Source organism: Larimichthys crocea, chromosome I (assembly GCF_000972845.2).
Source record: "Larimichthys crocea isolate SSNF chromosome I, L_crocea_2.0, whole genome shotgun sequence".
Lineage (NCBI taxonomy): Eukaryota > Metazoa > Chordata > Actinopteri > Sciaenidae > Larimichthys > Larimichthys crocea.
This window is the reverse complement of record NC_040011.1, coordinates 25,814,023-25,836,521: the sequence shown is the minus strand read 5'-3', so window position 1 is coordinate 25,836,521 and position 22,499 is coordinate 25,814,023. Positions and strand designations below refer to the sequence as shown.

At 39.8% G+C, this 22,499-nt stretch overlaps 1 protein-coding gene across 8 annotated transcripts in view; it reads right to left on the bottom strand.

Moving 5' to 3' along the window:
- The window catches only part of diaph2 (diaphanous-related formin 2), a 365,580-nt gene that overhangs the window by 157,991 nt on the left and 185,090 nt on the right, over positions 1-22,499 (bottom strand). For all 8 annotated transcript variants that reach the window (XM_027277427.1, XM_027277405.1, XM_027277412.1 and 5 more), the window contains one exon: positions 1,407-1,508. In XM_027277427.1, the coding sequence (XP_027133228.1) occupies positions 1,407-1,508 (102 nt within the window). The remainder of the gene's footprint in view (positions 1-1,406; positions 1,509-22,499) is intronic.

Genomic DNA, 22,499 nt, shown 5'->3' with positions numbered 1-22,499 from the left:
CACTGAACCTTCAATACTAACACGCATCAAAATTGAAAAGGGAGCTTCGAGGGTTCCGGTGCAGGCAGTGAATATGATCTATGATGCTGTAGTCTGTGTCAAGGCAACTCGGGGGAGCTGTGTAACTCTGTAGGACCACATGCCTCCCACCCATTGCCATCCTGGAGGTGAGATTTTCTACACTTATTTTTCCTTCCTGCCAAATTCAAAGCCCATCTGCTGGGGCTGTAATCAAAGATGGCAGTGACACCTATCAACATTGTCACAACCCATAAACGAGTGCAATGACATGCACAAACTGGCACCTACTGAAATGCGCACACACACACACACACACACACACACACACACACACGCGCGTAAAAACGCACACGCAGATGCTTCTATCTGTCAGCCTTATGTTCTTGCCACATGCCCCCTTCTGACATCAGACCCCAATATTTTGCCTAATGAACTCATTCATCTGGCCTCTGTTCATGGAAGATGCAAGAATATGAAGCCTCACTGCACCATTGCAAGATGTCACCAGCACACAGGAAGGGAACTGGTTGGGCGTCACATCTAATTGTTAACGTTTCTGTAATGTGCATGCATCTCTTAGCTGATTTTTGTTAGTTCGCTTCCAGTCCTCATCCAGAGTGTGCTGGAATTGATCCACCTAAAAATATACTCATCCCAGTCTACAGCACGCCACTGTATACCCCTCAACTTGTCCTTCAAAGGAGAAAGGTAAAGAAAATGCAGATAAACAAAGAGGGTATAGTAAGGTCGTATTATCTACATTGTATCTCTAGGGTAAGGGATATCGAGGCTCTAAGATTTGGGGAAACAATAAGAAAATGTTCTACCCACTGATCAACACAAGATTCCCAGCAGTCACACAATTCATAAACGCACTTAATAGATATGGGATCAGGGAGGTTCATATGGAAGACAGAAGGTGCGAGGTTTAAGGGATTGTTTGCATCTAATTTAAAATCACCCTATACCAAAACATAAATAAATAAATAAATAAAAATAGACATTTAGTCCACCTAGACTCCTGGGGATTCACAACACCTACATGTAGTATTCAAGTTGATGACAATTTACCTTAGACATGATCACAGAAAGGGAGTTTGGACACAGGCTATATGTACTTGTGGTGACCGCTAAACAACTGCCAAGAAAATGTTTCCCCGAAGGGCTCAACACACGGCACTATCACTGTCAAAGGCTTTCTACTGCTTGTTTCCCAGAAATAGCTTTGTTTAGCTGTTCATGGGATATGAAAATGCCTAGGGTGTCATGGAAAATAACTGACATCAAAGGTCATGGTTGAAAATAATATACTACTTCATTAAATAGTGTTAAATGTGGTAATTGGCTGTAAAACACCATAAAGATATAAAACCGTGCATACTTACAAAGATTCTGTGCAGTTTTGGCATCCAAGATGCGAAGCTCTTTTGCTTTTTTCTTGAACTGTTGCATTCTGTTGTCAGTCTCATCATGTACGTCTTTTTTCACTGCAGAAACCATAGAAGAAAAAAGAAAAAGACAGCACTTTTAGAATGACTGTGAATTCTATGCAATGTAACAAGTGTACAGCATGTTATCTAATCTAAAAGTGACACTGAGTGCTATCAGCACTGTATGAAAACAAGAATGAAATGATAAAATATATTTTCAACATTTCCCTCAACAAAGTGAAATAAATAATTTACATACATTAAAATGCAAGACCATTTTGCATATTAAGACATAAGCTGACAGGGCAAGATCGGGAAGACGGCAACAGATGGCATACACCAATTAAAAACCATAGTTTCCATACCATAAAACTTCAGAATTGTGGCTCTACTTATTAAAAGGTAATAAAAACAAACTGAGCTCCTACTGCTGAAACATTTGGTATTGCAAAGAACAACCATCTAATGTCTAAAATAATCATTTTAATAAAGCACAATTCATCTCACATTCCACATTGCTAAAATAAACTGAATTAATATTTTTCGGACATCGCCTTGAAATGCACTATTTTCTTGGATTCGTAAGGGCACTTAGCTGAACTGTATGACATTGGTTTGTTGAAAAGCGGATGTGGTTGATGACATCCCCCTTTAACATTACGCTGGAACTGCATAATGTTCAATATCATCAGCTCTAGTATCAAAGCACAGTCCTGCGGATGACTTCCGGCTCTTCATTTGTTTGCGTGTGCCAACATTTCTGTCATTGTGACAGTGGGTAGATGGTTGATAAGCACAGCTTCTTCCCCTAGGCTCTGTCTGTCAACTTCCTAGAGCCAAGGAGATAATTGTGTTACCCCCCACAATCCCAGAAAATGGCATTGACTCTCTGTTACATGACTGAACATAACAGACAAATTGGTCTTAGAATGAGACTTTTGTTTTCATAATGGAAACATTATGGGGTCTCTTTGGGGAAACTCCACGTCAGCTTGCATTACTCTTCACTTACACTTCAATAACATTGAGCTCTAAAAACATAGGTGTACATGTACAAAACTGAAGGTCAGTAGGAGGAGGTGAATGTGAATTTTTTCACAATGAGCAAGAAGCAAGATTCCTTCCCTCTTCTCTCAATGGCTTATGGGAGAGCCAGCATACTCTGTTGCTAATCATCACAACTGCTCTGTTTAAGCCCAAGGTGGGAGTCTCCCAGGAAATCTAGAACAAACAATCTGCTCCCCTAGTGCTGCCTTGCATATTTGAAGAAACAATCAAAGAGGCAACATCTCCTGGGCAACCAGAAGAAGCAATGCTGAAGGCTTCTGCCTAACTCCAGTTCTTCCTGTCAACACATGACATGAGGGATACGGTTGTTTACTGCATTAAGCAGTGCTAAAAAGGATCTAAGTATGTACCAATGCTACATTTAGTATTATGTTTTGATTTACTGTCAACAGCTTAGGATGTTTCTTAACGGAAAACAGGCTTTGAAATCTAACTTGAAGTCTATTTGGACTGAGATAAACAATGGGCTGTATCACCGTCATTCTCAGTGGAGCTCAAAAGATGCTTTTGTTAAAAATAGCAACATGATGAGAGGCTGGACTTTAGATTTCATAAAATTATTTGGTAGGGCTTGCTAGTGAATTAATATGAGCTTAAGGTGTTTAACAGGACACAACCTTTGATTAGTGTCTCTGATAATATTCAACTGTTTAGAGTAACATACTGGATTGGATTGGTCTGTTTTGACCACTTTCCCATGACAATGTTTTTAGTTAAATCTTTGTCAGGATTACAACTTTTTTTTTTTTTTTTTACCACATACAAGCACAACAATGTCCAATGAATTAATTCTTGGATCAGTATCTTAAAGGGGATACAATTATTTGAAATGCAATACATGTGTTTGGACGTGGTCATTCTTAATTACAGTTACTTTTTTATTTATTTATTTTATGTTTTGGTGTCAGCAATTTTCTATGAAAATTCCTCCAAGCCCACCAAATAAGACAGACATGGTATACATATGAATCACTTTTTAAATAAATCCAATGAGCACAGCATTACAGCCAATATCCTGACTCACAAACACTGAGTCAGTAACTAGTGGGGCCCAAGGAATCATGCTGGATTTCTTATGTGGCAAGAGCCTTGGACAAAGAAACTGGAGAGCCAGCAAAAATAAAACATGAGGAAACAATGATCGCCCTTAGAGAATAGCCCACAGACAGAGGGCAAATTAAACAGAGGGGGGAAATTTGGCTGCTTTTCATGCTAAATTGTTCTCTTAAACCTCTATTCTTTTTCCCTACTGCCACTTGAATCTCTCACCTAGGTACCTTACACTCTCAGCAGGGTGCTCTTGGCCCATTCGTCAGTGCCTCAGCTGTCTTCGCCCTTACCCCCAGGGCCCCATGCTATCTCAAATTAAACAGAAAAACACTGTCTTTAATAATCTGAAACAGTCACATTCCTTTCTGATCCCATCCTATACAGCTCAGAGCTCCCCCACTGGGCACTGAGTAGTGGCATCAGTTGGCTGATTTCTGCTGCAGTATTTGCTGGCTGACTCAATTATGCCACATGTCACATGTTTCCTCTGAGCACTGCATGTGGACTGATGGGCCCTGGAGGGCTTGTGCACATTCGAGCTGCCAGACTAGTTCTAGTCCCAGGTGTGTGGAGAGGATAACTATAGGTAGCATATTTCAGAATGATGTCACACGAATAAGGAGTCTGAAAGTTTCCGGGACACAATCATTATCAGGTAGTTACTAAAAATCACACCCTTCACTTGGCATCATACATAGGAATGGCTAAACTATGACGAAAGTTATTTTTTTCTTTTCATTAAAATGTGACTTGCAATATGTCCATCTAATTGTTTCTCTGCCAAAAAGGCTTAACCTGTCCAACAGTGTTGGTCCATAACAGCTGATCAAAGTCCTCGCCAACATTTAAACGTGTTTTTCTAGTTGGCCAGGGGCTAAAATATAATACTCTGACAACAATGCCATCCCTCTTGCAAAGATTTATATTTGTTAATGCAATCTCCCAAGCAATCACTCGATAAAGAGCCATTTGTGATGGGCACAATGTGGGAGGTTTTTTTGGCAGCTTGCTGGTTTCCTTAAAGCCACTGTGTGCAATGGTGACACATCACATAGAGATATATTATCTCTGTGGCGGGTTGTCAGATCAATAACACCAGCAGCAAAATCATTTATTAACTGATGGTGGATGGAATAAGGTGATAGGAATGTCTTTTATCTGGACAAATCTGGACAAGAAGATCTGCTGAAATGTATGCTTTCTAAGCTTCGAACCAGCTCTATTATGTAGAGCTCAACTTTGGCATTGCTGATGCTTGGGCCAGATGGTCCTCTAAGGGAAATAATAGGGTCAAATGCTTTTGACTTGATATTGGCCATGCAACTCTGAGAAAGAAATGTGCCAATAAATTATAAGTAGTTAGTATTTCACACTGATTTGTGGAAATATATTAAGTTCCCAGGGTGAAGAGCTTTGAGAAGCATGTCAAGGAGGAAGTGATTCAAAATCATGTTTTAACAAAACACATGAAAGATTCACTGGAGCCAACATAACCACATGAAGAAAAGTCTCTGGTGAGCGTAACCGTTACACATTCCATTAACTGAGGGGGAGTTAAAACTTGCTCTGTGCCAAAAGGAGTCACCAAATTGATAGAGGTTTTATTGAGAAAAAAAAAACACATGAATGTTTGAGCAAAACCAGATTTGGCTTATTAAAAATGACTTGGCATCCATGTTAAGCCTACTCTGTGGGCTTTGGACTGAGGTATACCCTTGGGAAGCCCTGTGATAACAAGAGTTCTCCAACACTTGGACATCCAGTCTGTTTGCTGGCCCAGAATCACTATCCTGGTTGCCTTCCATGTGATATCTCCCTCAAGACGTCCATAAAACCCAGGGCATTACAAAGCTAAACACTACCACATGTTCACTTCCGGACACAGACCATGCGGCTGAGCCCCACCACCAGACACCATAAAATGAGCAGGCCTTGAAAGGAAATAAAAGAAACTGCAGATGACAGGTCTTCAACAAACATATTTACAGTAAAGGCAAAGGAACACAGCGTGGAACAGACAATGTCGAAGAGGCAATTTATTCCCTCAAATGTGCAATCTGCCTGCAAACATGTGCCCTGTCCTCGATCTCAGGGACTCATACTGAGGATTGAGCTGCTGGAGAGCTGCCAGTCTGTCTAAGGGAGATGGATATGGAGGGAGAGTCACTGGCCTTAGCTATTCCGCAGATTCACAGAAATACCAATTCCAAAAAAGTATTAAAGATAAGTATTAAATGTACTGTGCACACAGTATATATATATATATATATATATATACACACACACACACACACACACATACACACACACAGAAAACAATTGACCAGTGTATGTATCCTTCAGTATCTCTACCATTTTAGAGATACTGACCTCCCTTGAGATGTCCATAAAACCTAATTTAGGTCCAGGGGAAAAAAAAAACAACAACAAAAAAACAAAAAACAAAGCAGATATGATGGGTGAACTATAAGTGAATATATATATATATATAGATAAATGTTTGCAACACGTAGACGTGTGAGAGGATAAAACATTGCTTGGCCCAGTTATAGCTGGAGTAATGAGTGAGACCTTCAAAAATAGAGAGCACGCTAAAGATCTGAACTTACCAATTGACCAGCGAAATCCAGCTGTGACCAATTTCTCCCACTGACGAAGGCTAAACAGAGGTCTCTTTCTCAACCCTAAAGCCAATTTGCTGTGTGGATACAGACCTCTCTATCCAGTCCTCCCGCTATCTTGGATCTCGAAAGCATGCTCCTACTCGCAAAAAGGCAATCCCTCTGCCTTTGACTCAGAGACTCAAAATCATTTCTTTTACTTTCAGCTTGAAAAAAAAAAACTGCATTGATTATATATATACTAAACCAGAATACAAAAGTATACAAATTCAGTATGAAAGAGACATAAAGCAGGCTGTGGTGACAACAAGATAAGTGCCTGGTAATAATGCTTGGTATTAAAGTGGATATACTTTTTTTTTTTTTTTGGTATAATAAATATGCTTGCCTGTGAAATGATGAAGTATCTCTCTTAGCAACACAAGCACAACTTCAAGTTATTTCTGCAAGTGTTTTTGTTCCATTTTGCAAGCTTTAACCTTCACATAGCAAGAATGATTTTATTATTATTATTTATTTATTTATTTATTTTTTTTTTAGAGAAAAAGCTCCTCAGCTCAAGGTGAACCATTACAGTGCGACTGCAGTTGTGTGGGGTTGGGGGGTGGAGCTATCAACCATGCAATCATCATCATGCCTAATGATAACAGGGTGTGGGGGAAGTGTCTGGTAATGATAATGATGATGAAAACTGTGTATAGTGTGCGTGAGTGCGTGCATACTCCTGTGTGTCAAAACACACTCCCAAAATATATGTATGCCCCCATTCAACTGGGCGTGACAATGTGAGTTTTTAAGCTAACTATTTTTCTGGAGTCATCCACCCACCCATCTAAAACCATCTGGTTCTGGTTATTCAGGATCTCTAAATAAAAAAAAAAAGGTGTGTGTTATGGGAGCAGAAGTCCTGCAGAGTGACACTCTGACCTGTGGCCAGTAATGTTTTCAGTATGCAGGGAGAGGCTCAGCCCACGGTGGAAGGTACACAGCTGGGCCTGGAGCAGGGCCCAGTGAGAAAAACGCCTCCTCTTCTAATTGAGACAACACAGATCTCCCTTAGTGACCCTGTTTCTATTCCAAGAGGAGACGAGAGAGACTCCTGCAAACGATTAATGTTTCTGATGAAAATGGTCAGTTTCTATTAAAAATGTCATGATTTGCTGAACTTTTAGTTTATGGCTTGTGCTCAGGTCTCTCCCTTTAAGATTGAAAATAAATAGCTTGACATATGTAGTGTTGGGGAGATGTGTAATTCAAATTTTAATTGTCCACAGACCTTGTCAAAGCTAATAGATTGTCTAATACATCATGGATTAAAATCTATGATGGGAGGATTACGTCACTAATTTACTCTTAAACCAAAGAACAAACTTTTTTCAAAATGGACTGTGAAAATTCGAACTTAAATATACAGTGTAACAATGCTGAGCAAAATAAATAAATAAATAAAATAAAAAATAAATCTGAAGTCTGAAATCAATAACTTTGAGCATTGGCAATGACCTGGGGCTTTGTACAGCCTTTTAACAAGTATATATTTAATCTGCCCACATCTACACATGACTGTTGTTCTTTCTCACAGAGGCAGGGAGTGTGGGAAGGCTCTGACTCTGCCTCTTAAATTGGTCATGGAGACATAGTCCTGGGGGCAGCGAATGGATTGAGCCTGACAGCCAATCAGTTCCAGGAAACCATTCTCTGGTGGTGCCAAGGCTGCTCGTTGTGACCCAGTGCGTCTGAGCGCTGGTGGGAAGGCACTAGGCTGATGGTCCAAGACCCCACCATGCCACCCAACCTTAAGCATTCAGTAGACAACACTGAAACTCGGGCCTGTGTCACTATGGAGGGGATGAAGAACAGAGATTTCAGGCTAAGGCTGTTCCTTGGACAGCTGACAGGATTACTGATGCCCCTATGGTCTCTATTACCTCTCCCAGCACCATGCTACATAGGAACAAACCCAGGGAGGGACTCCTGAATATACTAAAAAGAGGCTAAAACGGAGAAGATTTTAAAGTGTCTAGATGTCCTGCCGGTCACTTTAAAAGGAGATATTAGAAAAAATGTCAGAACAAGACATGTCTGACCTTGTTTAGTGCTGAAAGGAACAGTAGCCAGACTCTTAAAAAAAAAAAAAAATAATACTAGATCTTTTCACATGCTGCAGTTAATGTATATTTCACATGTTTAGATATACAGTGAGACATTATAGTTTAACAAGCCTCTAAACTACAAGTATAGCTTTTGTGTATGGGTGTTCTGTTTTCCACATCTTAGGAAGGCTGAGTGGAGATAAAAATAAATAAAAATAAATAAGTAAATAAATAAATAAATAAATAAATAAATAAATAACGGACCGATCTCTCCAACTGAAGAGAATGAATTGATCCCCTTATCCAACCTCTGGTAAGAAAACAAACAAGCGTCATGACAATGACTAATTAGGCTTTTTGTGTTTTTTTTCTTCAACACATGGTTAAAATAGGACTAAACATGCTCTGGATGTCATTTAACTGCTTGGGTTTTGTCTGCACAGTGACTGTCCTACTTTGGAGTGCATTTGACAGGGTTGCAGTTTGTACATTTGTCAGCTGACAGAACATAATCTGTCCTCTCTCTATCTTTTTATGAAGCATTGTTATTATTTTACCCTTTCTTTCCCTTTCATGACTAGCCCAGTTCCTCTCCTTTTTTTTTGATTTTTTTTTTCCGAGATGTCAGGATGAAAATAGGATGCTAAACAAGCGGGGGAAATGCTGTTTTGAGTTCATTTGTATGTCTCAGGACATATCAATATTTGTTTAGTTTTCTGAATCTTGGATCAAAGTCAGACTGTGCAACGAATACAACTTTAAACTGTAGCGGGTCCTAACCACTAGTACAGAGAAGGAATAAAAGGTTAAGCTTTTAATAATGACTATGTTTTTTTTGTTTGTTTGTTTGTTTTTCCCTCAGTGTAGCCTCTGTTGCTTTTTGGAAAAATCAAACATGCAGGTGCATGTGTCTTAGCAAAGCGCTAAGAAGAGTGACGCACGGAAGCTTGTCATACAAGAAAAAGATTGCCATGCTTATGTTTTATTTTTTAAAGAAATGTGCTCAAATATTATCTCTTCTTGTGAAGGTTAACCGATAGGTTGATCCAATTTGTCAACTGAGGCGTGAAAGGACTTAAGAAATACTTCACATTTCTGTGTTGGAAAATGTCAAGGTTTGCTGAGAGATGAGGACAAGAGGAGGGGGGAATTACTTTTTTCTCATTCTGGCAGCTTGACTCCACGCTTGTTAGCAGCAATAGGTTTATCCTTGGCAATCAATGCAGGGACAGATATGTACAGTAAAGTTGAAAAATTCCCAACGTAAAAGACAGCTGGTGTTATGCCTGGTACTAAAATCCATGTGCTGCCCCTCCGTGCACATGCAAATACATATAAACACACATACATAAAATAAAGAGTCAAGGATCAGACCCCGCAATGTGATTGAGGCTTTAACAGCTTCCATCATGTCACCTCCTGATGATTATTCTTCACACAGCTGCAGAGAGGCATGTTCTGGTGACATGGAGGTGTCAAGGCAGACATGCCCTGATTAAAGATGCACTATGCGGCACCTGGGGATAGAGTTAAAAGCGAGGCAGGGAGAATATGAGCGTAAAGAGAGGCACTCAGTCGTGAACTGCATTTAAATCCCAAAATCACAGTAGTTGTTGAGCTGTTCACCTGCCTCGATGTTTACAAAGATGATCTCTCTCTCTCTCTCTCTCTCTCTCTCTCTCTCTCTCTCTCTCTCTCTCTCTTTTAGTTTATGTTGTTCTTCATATAAATGGATAATGGCTGTTTTCAACCACTCTGATGATACCCAGTAGCTTCTTTATTGCAAAAGCTGCATCATTGTGATCGTAATGGCATGATACGCTCCAGCTACAGACAGCCACGATTAGCATGTCAACATTCTGTCTGACAGCAAGCACTTCCACAGACAAAAAGTTCAAAGTAAATATTCCATCCACTGTACATAAAGTAATAGTGGCCCAACAAGTAATATTTTGGGTGACTGGTGAAACTGTGTTTTCTTTAACAGTCAAAAATCATTGCACAGAGTTTTGGGTACAGATTCACAGAATCCCGTTTAAACATAAATTCATGTTGATTTTTTATTTAATTATTATTATTATTTATTTTTTTAGATGTACCAGTGGCATGCGATCACTGAGGTGTATGTGGGTGTAGTGGCTATGTGGTCAGGGACAGTAGAGAAAAGAAACTGTAGATAAAAGAGAGAGAGGGAGGCATGAGAAAGAGCCTTGAAAAATAATTTTAAAAAAGTGAGCCATTTGGATTAAATAAGTGTCACTCTTTTTTTCTTTTTTTTCTTTTTTACCAGAAGGCCTGCATACTTACTCACAAAAACTGTGGCCTTCTACTGCATTGTAACCACTTCCTATGAAATAACTACTCACAGTGAAATGACTGTATTCCACTGGCCACTAATAGAGACATAATAAGAGACGTAGAAGATATAATTGTTGGGAGCTACAAAATCCTTTAAGAAACAGGATGGGGGCACACATTTAAAAAATATTTTTTTTAAATGACACCTCATGTGCAATTGAAATGTCTTTCATTATAATTGTGTAACCGAAAAAGCAGCTAACCTGAAATTATATTTAAATTTGACTTACTAGCATGAAGCCCATGACACAACATGCTGTACAGTACAGGGTCCAAACCTTGATAACAATTATTCTTTGTCAGAGAGAATAAAAACCTTGGCTTAATGAGTGATAATAATAGACCTGATTCTGTGCTGTAGGAGAAGGCAGGAGGTCAGAACCCTGCATGTAAAGCAGGCTTTTGTCTCTGACACATGCATACCTTATGACTCCGGTAGCAGTACTGTAATTGGATTCTTGACTTTTGCTACAGTGAAATTAGGGGTATCCATGGTGTTTAGGGCGTAGACCATTTAAGTGCAACCCACCTCTTAGTGGGCTGATTATGATGTGTTTATGAGTCCTGCTGCTACCCTGCTGTCTGGAAGACTTGGATGGGATTCTGTATTAACCTGTTGGCAGTAAAAGGGATGCTAAAGGCACTGAGTCAGTCACTTAGTGAAGTTCCCCTTGTAAAGCGAAGCCCGCGAGCGAGTGGATGGATCCAATAAAAAAGACCATACTGCTGACCTACACTTTTAGCTGTTACTGCCTTAAACCTACGATACACTATTCCCTGAAATAATGGCATTACAGCTGGCCACCTCAACTAAACAAAACCAAATTTGCATTTTTTTCATCCCATTTGTTATTTAACTACAAACAATTAAGACACAAGACAATGTATATTAGCAAGCTGTAAGGGTTAAGATTAAAAGCACAACAGCTTCATGGAAAGAATCTTTCAAGTCCCCATGCTACACAGCTACCATGTTGGTGCAGTGGGAAAAAGAAGTTGCTGTAACATGATGACAGCCACTCTGTTATATAGCGAGGATGTGATCAATGGAAATATTAAAATTAAACACAGCAGTACCAGTGGGAATGTGCAGCAAGTCATGTATCCCTCCTCTATGATCTTTTGTGAAAAGACATCTATCAAATCTAGAGTGACTTTCAGCTGAATCTACTTAAACTGAGGCAAAAGCACAAAGGTTTGACATTAAAGCAATAATGATTGTCAAAATTGGCAGTCATACTGTATTGGTGATTACGATGAAAGCCCTATGACGTCCAGTAATGCCTGTATAGCATCCACTGAGGCCTCATAATAATTGTGTAAAGGCACGTGGTGAAAAATGTATTGCTCAGAAGTTGCTGTGGTGTGCTGATCAAAAGCAAGCACACAGACTTCTGTTGCTCTAAGCCTTTCAGGAGGTACTACACATGAAGGGAAACGGCATGAGGGCAAATACATGTCCAGTGGCATGAGACCATCTCTGGAATGTGTGTTCTTGTTCTGGTTTATTTGGCGCCATCAGCTTACTCTACTGCAGTATCTAACTATCTCACACACAGCTACACGCACAAACACACACACACACACACACACACACACACACACACACACACACACATGCATTGGCCTTGATCTTGACATGAGCCTTTAGAATTTCCAACTCCCTGGTACAATCTCACTCTGATGGATGAAACAACCTCTAAAAACAAAAATGATACAAATACATGTCCACAGGTTCACATACGGATATGTACACATAATTGCAGATAAAGAGTCCCAAGGAGAAGAACCAAGAAAAAAGCAAACAACAACAACAACAACAACAACAACAACAACAACAATATATGCATAACATGCATAGATCAATGTGAATTCTCAAAACGTTCCACTCCTAACTGCCATTTGGTCCTTAATAGCCGTAACAACAGATAAACACAGGTTTTCCTAGCACCAGATGTTTATCCCCAGACAAGTGTCAGCTGTCAGGAGAATTGTATGGATGTTCCGATTTGTGTCTGACATGTAAAGCATTAGCCTAAGTGCACACATGTTCAAGAAAAAATTGCTGAATCCTGCCAAGACATATTGTAGAAGAGGGGAAAAAAAAAACTAATTCATAATGGCATTTCTCCAGCTGCCAAGAAGACAGAATTGGGTTGAAACGCAAGAAAATGCAGAGAAAATACATGCATACAGACGAGTCACTCTAATACGCACAATCTGTTTATTCCATGGTGCATCTTTTAAAAGCTTGATATACTGTACACAGCATAGCAGATGCAGCGTTCAGTACGCTGCAAAACAGATTTCTTGGTAGCCTGTGTGAGCACAATATCAGACTTTGCCACACAAGCACATCGCTGTCAACACACTGCACTGTACAATACCCTACTGTAACTACAGTATGCAGTCTGCCATCTCTAAACAAATGATTTCTACATTTGATATGCTGTTAAAATACCCCTCTTGTGTAACTGCAATAGCTGAAATAGTGCCATTATGACTCTAAAAGGCAGAGTTTGTGGTGCTTTGACATGTAAGTACATCACTTAAGCAATTCAGTGCACTGAATGGTTATCACTGCCATTCTCTTAAGCGCCAGCCTCAGAACGAAGAGCACCACCTGAGAAACGCGTCGACGTGGATCAACATGCACTGTAGCAAAATATGAACTAACAAGTATTCAACATTACAGGATGGTTCACATTCATTCAGCGTGCTTTCTGCCATGATACATTAATTCAAAAGCCAGTGTGGAAAAAACAACCCCCCCAAAAAAACCTCAGACATTTCAGAAGTCAAACAGACAAAAGGATAAATGTTTTTAGAACTGGAAAATGCCACTGATCCACGGCCATGTGAAAAGAAAGTCTACCACAATTACAGTTTTGTTCCTTCTTCCATTTTCTCCTTCCAAGCATATCTTCACCTGGGTTACACTGATCCATACAGCGGTGCTGGGACTGGAGAGAAGGGAAAGTTCACAGATCCTACAGCACAGGATAAGCCTTCCACTGGAGGAGGTGGGTGGAAAGGGGAAGAGATCATATTGAAAGGGATATACAGTTGTCTCCTGTCGGACATTCAAAGATAATCTAATGCAGAATGTCTGTGTGTGTGTGTGTGTGTGTGTGTGTGTGTGTGCTTGTGTGTGTATGTAAATGATTAGGTGGATTCACGCATACACATAACCCGTGCACAAAACTAGATATGTGTCATGGACACTGGAGGCATTTTTTCCTGATAGACAGCTTCCCTGTTGTCTCGTCTTTTTCAGCCCAGGAGCTGTTATCTGTAACAGCAGTTGAGACTGGTGGGGTCGGGTCACCTGCGACACGCACAAAGAAACAGTGGGGAACCCCCCCCTCTGCTGTGTTTGTGAAAGGCAAAAGAAACCCAGGAAAATAAATAAATAAATATAAAAAATAATAATAATAATAATAAAAAAAGTAAAACATGATCTTGAAGATCACAAAAGAAAACCTGCCAAATTAAACCAAACAATGATTTAAAAATCAAAGAGGGGAGACCTGAATCCTCTGAATCAGAATCTATGACAATGATGATCTCATGATATGTCTTTTCCAAAATCCCAATGTCTGTTTATTTGTAGAAATAAAATAGTGACACATTAGCATTCATGTTCAGATTTAATTTATAGTTCAACCAACCGTAATATGTATGAATTTGAATAGAAACATATTGCAAAGTGCGTGGCTTAAGTGTAGAAAGAAAAGTATAACATTCACACTGACATCTGATATATTTTGAATCACTTCACTTCTTTCAGAAAAGTATAAAATGTATGATCTTTTGCAAGGTCTTCAAACATGAACAATTAATAAGAAACACAAATCTGCAACACCGCCACATTGCAGATGCACTTCACAACCCAGATAATTGCACGGCAGCTTATTTCAGACAACCAGGTGGCAGCGTGTGTTTTTGAGGCTTATGACTTCCCATACCACCCACAATCAGCAGCGTCCTCCAGGACTTCAAACACTCCCTCTGTTCTCCAAACCCTCCGGTCCTCACTCTCTCGGGGAACCAAGCACCTGGCCCAAAGTTTCATATTCCTCTCAGGTGTGCCTCCACAGCATTGCACTAGCCTGATATGCACGCATATTAAGTACTGTATTGGCATTCTATTTTTCCGATAGTTGCTATTTTACTTTCAAAGTAGGCCACCACTGAAGGACAGAGCGCCTTTTCTGCATACCAATTTCATCAGATGGAGAATGAGTGGTCTCTGTATCCCCTCAGGTTTTAAGTGTTTGCTTGCGTATGCATGTGTGAACTTTCAGAACATATTAAAAAAAAAAAGAGAGTCTGGTTTATGTTTACAACATGCTATCCTTATTTTAATAAGCTGTCATAATAGTCCAAACTAATTGTGCAGTTATTCCTCATCTCTTTTGGCCCTCAAATAATACCCAACACAGTACCTTACACCTTTTTTCTCTCCTCCTCATTGTCTCCCAACCCCATCTTCTCTGTCCATCCTCTACCTCTGTTGTAGGTAGCTGTCTTCTTATCAGAGCAGGAAGCTCACAAAGTATTCCCCGTGGCCATTCATGGGTTTCTGCCTTATGGGACTCCACAGAGTTAAAATCAGTAGAGGAAGCCCACACTGACTTCATTTCCCGGGAGAACAAAGCGCATAGTGGAAGGTAGTGGATACATTACATGTACCCCCATCCCTGTCACTTACAAAGTCAGCCTACAGTCATGACAGACGCTATTGCATGTAGCATAGCCCCCGCTCTCCACAGCACCAGCCTTGACATTCATCATTCCTTTATTCAGTTCCGCTCTTTAATGACGGCACTATATTTTGGTGTATCATCAAATGTACATGTAGGTGTAGATATTGAACGAAACCAACAATTAGCAATTTGGAAATTTGGAGGAAAAAAGTTAAAGCAACTCAAAATTACTATAAACATTCAACTATTCTCAGTATAGCATATTAATCTGAACCATACTGTTTAATTTATTTAACAGCAAACAACTGTAATTTTTAACTAATGCGACTTTTTTTTCTGTTTGTTTTTTTTCCCCTTATCCCGTTTTCTGAGAAGAACTGATTAGACAGACATGTTGCTCTGTACATCTTGCAGGCGAGTCGGCCCAGTGGAACTGCTGGTCTCCAGAAAAACACATGCTGCTGGATTTTCATCATTATTCCACCAGATATTGCTTATTCACAAACATGCACACACGCCTCATTGTGTTTAATGCTGATTAATCTCTCTCTCTCTCTCATGAATCTTCATTCAAAATAAACATCCTGATCCTGCTGTGTGCTTTCGGTTGCTTAAAGGGCGGGACAATCATAACATGACGATCAAAAACGCTCTGCACCTCGAAGCCTGGGCATGGATTCAACAGGAATATGGGGCTGGCTTTTCAGATGCCAGATGAGATAATTGTCAGCAGTCAGCTCTATGTTTATCATCCGTCTGTTGCTATATGCCGTACTGAACCATAGTCCATGTCAGACTTGCATTTATTTTATTTCTGTTTTAAGTGATTACATATTCAGCTGATAATGGGAAGAAAAAAGAAATTTAATGAAAGTTGTAATTCTTCCCTGAAGTTAAAGGTATGGGCCACAGAAGAACTTATAACATCCTTTAAGAGCAGTTTTGAGCCAGAAAAACTCCATGGGAGAGAGAGGTTAAGTGAGCTCTCAGGCATGAGCAATCACACAGGGCTCCTGGCAGAAATGCATGCTACAATGGCTCATGCCTCTGTTGTAAACAGTAGGGGGTCCTTACCTGAGACAATGTTCGGAAATTACTTAACATTTTCCACTTGGGTGTGAACACAGCTTTGCTGCACTTAAACCTTGAATGGTCTGTATCCCTCCATTGTTTGGCCTCATTGACTGGCAGCGTTATGAACATGAAGAGCCCATTTAACTCACATACGCAATGCTAACCCAGCTGAACGGATGCAGTTGAGTCTTTATTATATTTCTAGTCTGTAGCAGTGCAAATCCTGCAGGGGGGATGATTGAACCTTTCCATCTAATGCAATATTATCACCCTGTCTCCAAAACACGGATGCTCTCTCAGTCTCCACTTCTTCTGTCCATCACTTAAAACATCTGGATTCATTTTAGAAGGTCAGGGCTGGTGAAGTGGAAACTGTCAGTGGAAGATGTGTGTCATGAAATGGAGCAAAGAAATGCCACCCTCAGATGGAGCAGGAAATAACATTTCTGTTGATAATATAAAGTCTGAGAAAACGTCTGGTGAGATAAAGGTGGGAGTGAACGCTATTGACAGCTACATGAAAAAAAAAAAAAAACATAGGAAATTTGCAGTGGTCCATTAAGATGATTAATTTTAGCTGAATAGAACACAACCTTTTAGCCATTAAAACTTAATAAATAAAGAAATCCAAAATCCACATGTCTGCATAGCTGATCAAACATTATTACGTAATGAAACAGAATCTGCACCCACTCGTCCACAAGTGCAAAAATGTGACCCCGCTATTTTCTCATACAAAGGGGTCCTGTAGGTGAAGAAGACTGTGCTTTCAAAGCCCCTTACAAAAATAACCATATTTTTATTATGAGTATCTTTATTAGGTGTGTGCTTTTGGGTCCTCGCTCATTTCTTCAGGGGCAAACAAAAGTAAGCTAAGCACTAGATCCTCAGTCCCTCCCACCCATCCCACCATGCCAATACTTCCCTCTTAGCTCTCACTTTCTCCCCACTTCTCTTCCTACCAACCCTCCTCCTGGATTAAAAGGTCTTAATTTTCACTAATTACACAAACTCATTTCTTCTTCTTCATGTCTCTGCATTTCTCCCTGTTTTCTCTCCATGGGGCTCATAAACATGTTTTGAAACTGGGTTTAATAAACCTGCCTTGTGAGAGTTTAGGGCCTTTAATGGACACAGGGCTTGTTTGATAAGTCTCCACTTCATCACACAGTTTATTAATTAAAGTTTATATTACATTAGAAACAAAGTTAAAGCTATTTGCTCCCTGTTAATGGTTTCATGTAGCTGCATATCTATGGCCAATTAAATGGAGTCGTGGCTCCCCGTTTGCATTTTTCCCTTGTTTGACAAAAGTGTGCTGGGGTTAGCTGCAGGCAATATGTTGCAAGCAGTGGCAATACTGCACTTGTAATCTATAATTATCAGAGGGTTGACTGTGCTAGTGATTAAAATATATTATTCGGGTGGCTGAATCCGGTAAAATATCTGCAAACTAGTGTTTCTGTTGGTAAGACGTGTAGAGCTATATGTTTAAAATGATGAAAGTTATTGATTCATAGACTGCACTTACGGCAGCCATTTAACCTGTTGTTATGGCCTTGTTATCTTGTCATGAAACTATAAAAAACCCCCATTAGGACAAATCACACAGGCAGTCAGAAGATCACGCATGAACACAGTTACCGAATCCACATTTGTTAGCCATGAAAAAAAATATATCTACTGCAAATGCACTCTGCAAAAATAGCAAATGCAACAACAGTAAGGGAGGTAGGTCAACAAGGCTCTGCATATTGTGATGGACATTGAGAACTGACAGTTTAATCTATATTTTAACTCAATACATTCTTAAGATAAAATCACACAACTCAAAGTTCTTTACAGCGCCTGTCCCTATTGAAAATAAAACACATGGTGTTGTATTCAAACTATATTTGAATTTTTCCTTAATATATAATAGAAAATGCAGCCTGTCCGATTATTTACTATAAAGGGCAGGCACACTTTCTGACTCGCTACTGAAAAAAATGTATTACTGTAAACACAAAAAAAGCAACAAAAATAAATAAATAAATAAAAAAATCTACATGACACACTCTGAGACTGTAAAAAAGACTTTAGCATAGAGGAGCACTGACACCATGGGAAAGTTTTCTAAAGCCCTTCATGAGTGGACACTACCCCCCCCCCCCCCCCCCCCTCCCCCATACATATTTTGTGTGTGTGCGGGCATGTGAGTGCAGTGGTGGGGCGGGGGGAGGGATGATGTAGGAGGCAAACGCACAGGAGACAGCAGGAGAGCAAGAAGTGGTGTGGACTGTCAGACGTAATGAGTAAGCAACGATACACACAGTAATTGTGGCCAACTCCAGGGACCCCCCTCTGTGTGTGGTTGTGAGGATATGGGTGTTTGTGTGTGCAGGAGTCGACAAACATGACAAACGCACACACACATGCACACACACACACACACACACACACACACACACACACAGCAATAAGTTAAAAAGAAGTGAGGGCACACTGGGGGCAGCCACATAGAGTGAGGCTGAAGAGAACAAAGAGGACTATAAACACTTTGTGCTGCATGTTGATCGCGGAAAATATTTTAAGGCACACTTAGCAACAAAAAGTTACAGTGGTGTCTACATCTAGGAAGACATTTCAAAATCCTGAGAAGAACGACAGAACAATAGTTGAAGATCTGCATGTGTGGCAAACTGGGCGCTCAGTTAATTCAAACTGAACCGGGATGTTTGACTATCATCTTTTTGTAGTCCTCCAAGAAAGTCTAATGTATAACAAACATTTCAACAGCTTCTTCACCTTTCAATAAAATATTGTTTTTACTGTGACTATCATGAGTGCTGTTAACAACTTTAAAAGTCAAAATTGCTTCTGAGCTTCAGACTGGGCTCACAAGAATACAACACACAAACTAACCCCTCTTATATCTTCACCAGTAGCTTAAAATATGCATGTATTATGTGTAATTATAGTTTAGTGTATATCCACGTATTTGCTAGTGGTGGATTTGGTACTGGTTTAATATCCATAGACATGTGTGCTATTGTTATATTTAAATAATACCTCTAAACACTTATTAGCAAGGTTTATGAGAGAGACTTGCTTTAATTCATTATCCATTCTCAGTGAGTTTAAAATCATTTGGACTATTACAATGAAAAGAAATCTGTTTTCATTCTAAAATAATCAATTTAAACCAAAATAAATCAATTGTGTGTCAATTCTCCGAGGAGGCTGAGGAGAAATAAAATGTTGAAACAGTTACTTAAATGAATGACTTTTGTGTTTTACATTTCAGCTTACAAAAAGGCCTTCAACTCAGTTTTATTTTTTAATTAACAACTAGAATTCACAAAGGAAAGAAAATAAACCATTATGTACAAATAAATACACTAGAAACAAAATTACCAAAATGAATAGGACTAAACAAAAGGTGTATATATCAATTTATTCAGTCGGTTGAACATTTCTATAGCTAAAAATAATAATTTCTTTCCATATCAATTTGCTTGCAAATAATTTAGTTCATATCTAAATTAAAGTAGGCTATCATGGAAAATAAAATGTTGCAAAGTAGTGGGAGTAGTCCAGCAGTGGAGAGCACAGAGCCCACATAATTTATGCAACAGGGGGAGATAAATATTGATGAGGAAAGGGAGAATTAACAGGATTTAAAGTTGATTGAGGATGAACACAAAACTCTGGATAAGGGACAATGAGATTAGTCATTCCATCAACATAAATACATACTGCCATACCTCCCCCAAACTCTGACACCAGGATGTCTTTCACAAATCATTAATACATATGCAGATGAGGGTGCTGGGGTTGGCCAGTGGTGCTCAGCTCCTTGTGAACATTGTGGCCTGTGACTGACCAGTCCTTCAGTATGACGCCCGTTACTCCAGATTAAAGGAGAACAGCACCATCCCTGGGGGATGGGAGGTCGTATCGCTGTTTACCCAGTGTCAGGACACCAATGTAGGGCCATGGCAATGCTAAAATGTTCCTCTATTGTGTGTCTGTCTTCCTTTGTGTGTTTGACAAATGAAGTGTATAGTGATACAGGGTGGGAAACCAAGAAGGGAGGGGGAGAATCCCACAATGGCAGCAGGTGCACCGGGACAGCTAATATTTGCACAGCAGCTTCTGTGGCAAACAAGCAACTCCCCCTGAAGAAAAGGGGCAACTGTCTCCTCATAAATGGCTCTGTTACAGACACATAAATCCAGGGCTGACTCCACCAACCTATCTGTATCCCCCATTCCCATCCCTCTTCTTCTCCCAGTAAATCCGTTCAGTGCAGGACAATTGCCAAGATGCATCTTGGCAACATGTGACATTGTAGAGGTCAAGCTAAAACCTCTTGTGTGTGTGTGTGTGTGTGTGTGTGTGTGTGTGTGTGTGTGTGTGTGTGTGTGTGTGATCGTCTGTATGCTATCCCCCACCTGCAGTGTGCCAGACACATGGCTGGCCACACTTCAGTCTCAGTCAGAACTTTTACTGTGATGAATGTCGAAAAGTACTTTGTGTTGAGTCTGTGGCCCATGTGACTTGAGCGATTGTGTGTAGGTAAAGACATTTATCACATGTTTTCTTCAACCTCTCTCTTTTGGGTAGTTAGGCATAAGAAATGAAAGTCTAATCCATTTAGGTGGAAAATCAAGGGCAGCCGCCCTGGCCATGTGAGGGTATTAATAAAATGACCATGGAGATCCATCAAAGGGACCAGACTCTTGGTCCATCACTGGACATACACTGGGAAAATTCTCCAGTAGAAGAGACAAAACCTCAAAACCAGATCTACACTTCAGAATATATAATATACACATATTGTTTCAATCTGTCAAACAGTGTACAAATATTCAGCACTAGATATTCATGCCGGGGCATCAAAAAAACAAACAAACAAAAAAAAAAATCCGAAATAAGAAATAATGTTTGCAGAAGTAAAGCTCATGACTAAAGATACGTTCTCTAATTGTTATCAGTGTAACAACTTCATGCATACAGAACCAGCAGTTTTCAAACATTCTTTTAATCCCTCAAACTAACTAACTAAACTAACTTAAAATAATAATAAAAAATAAAATATATTATATGTTAGGTATTGGGAATAAACTCCAATTGTGCATAATTTTGGAATTAAGAGTAATTGAGTGTGACCTTCCTTTGTGGATTTCATTGCAAAAGTCATAAGATCAGTAGTAAGGTGTGAATGAATACTCTTACATGCTCGAAACCTGTATAGGGTCTACCACTACTCTCATGAATAGATAAATGAACGGATGGATAGACATTTAAGCATCCTTGATATGTCAATTTTCCCGTGATCCAAGTAATAGCAGGTATTGACAATTGGAAGCCTTTAGAAATGATGTGATCAAGAATGGACTGGTCTATTTGTAAGTTAATGAACTTTTGGGGGGGTGCCCAGAGTAACAGGAATATCTAACCATTAGAGGAGATATACCCAGACACTAGCAGTGAATAGGTTGGAAAGATGATAATTTCACGCTATGTGAATTAAATATAAGCAGTCCATTTGAACACCCCCAGATGGCCTGTGAGAGTTGTTGACATATCTGCAGTTAGAAGCTCAATTGGGGGTGACCTTTCCTTATGACTGGACATGCTATTGATGTGGATTCAGTAGGACTAATAACAGAAGGGAGATAACTGGGACTGGAGGCTCTCTGGCTTGGGATAAGAAAGGATATGCTAACAATTGGCAGCTTCAGCTTCAAGAAAGCCCAAAGTCACAGCTGAACTCTACATAGTAAATCTGAAAAGCTGAATACAGTTGCACGCTGACTACAGGAGTGAACGTTGAAATCAATAACACATGGCCATCTCTTTAAGACTTTGCTGGACCCAAGGAAAATCCATGTGTAGCAGGCAGTGATTGTGGCAGGTGAGGGGTACCAGCTTGGTCAATAAACTGGGTCCCTGCCCCAAGGCAACAAGCTGACTCCTACTGTGAGACAAGACTGTAGGCCAGTGTTTAACTTTCATCCTGTCAGCCAATGGCTCTCCCACTGCTCCCTCACCACTTGCCACTCAGCGCGACATTCACCTTTTTCCTCA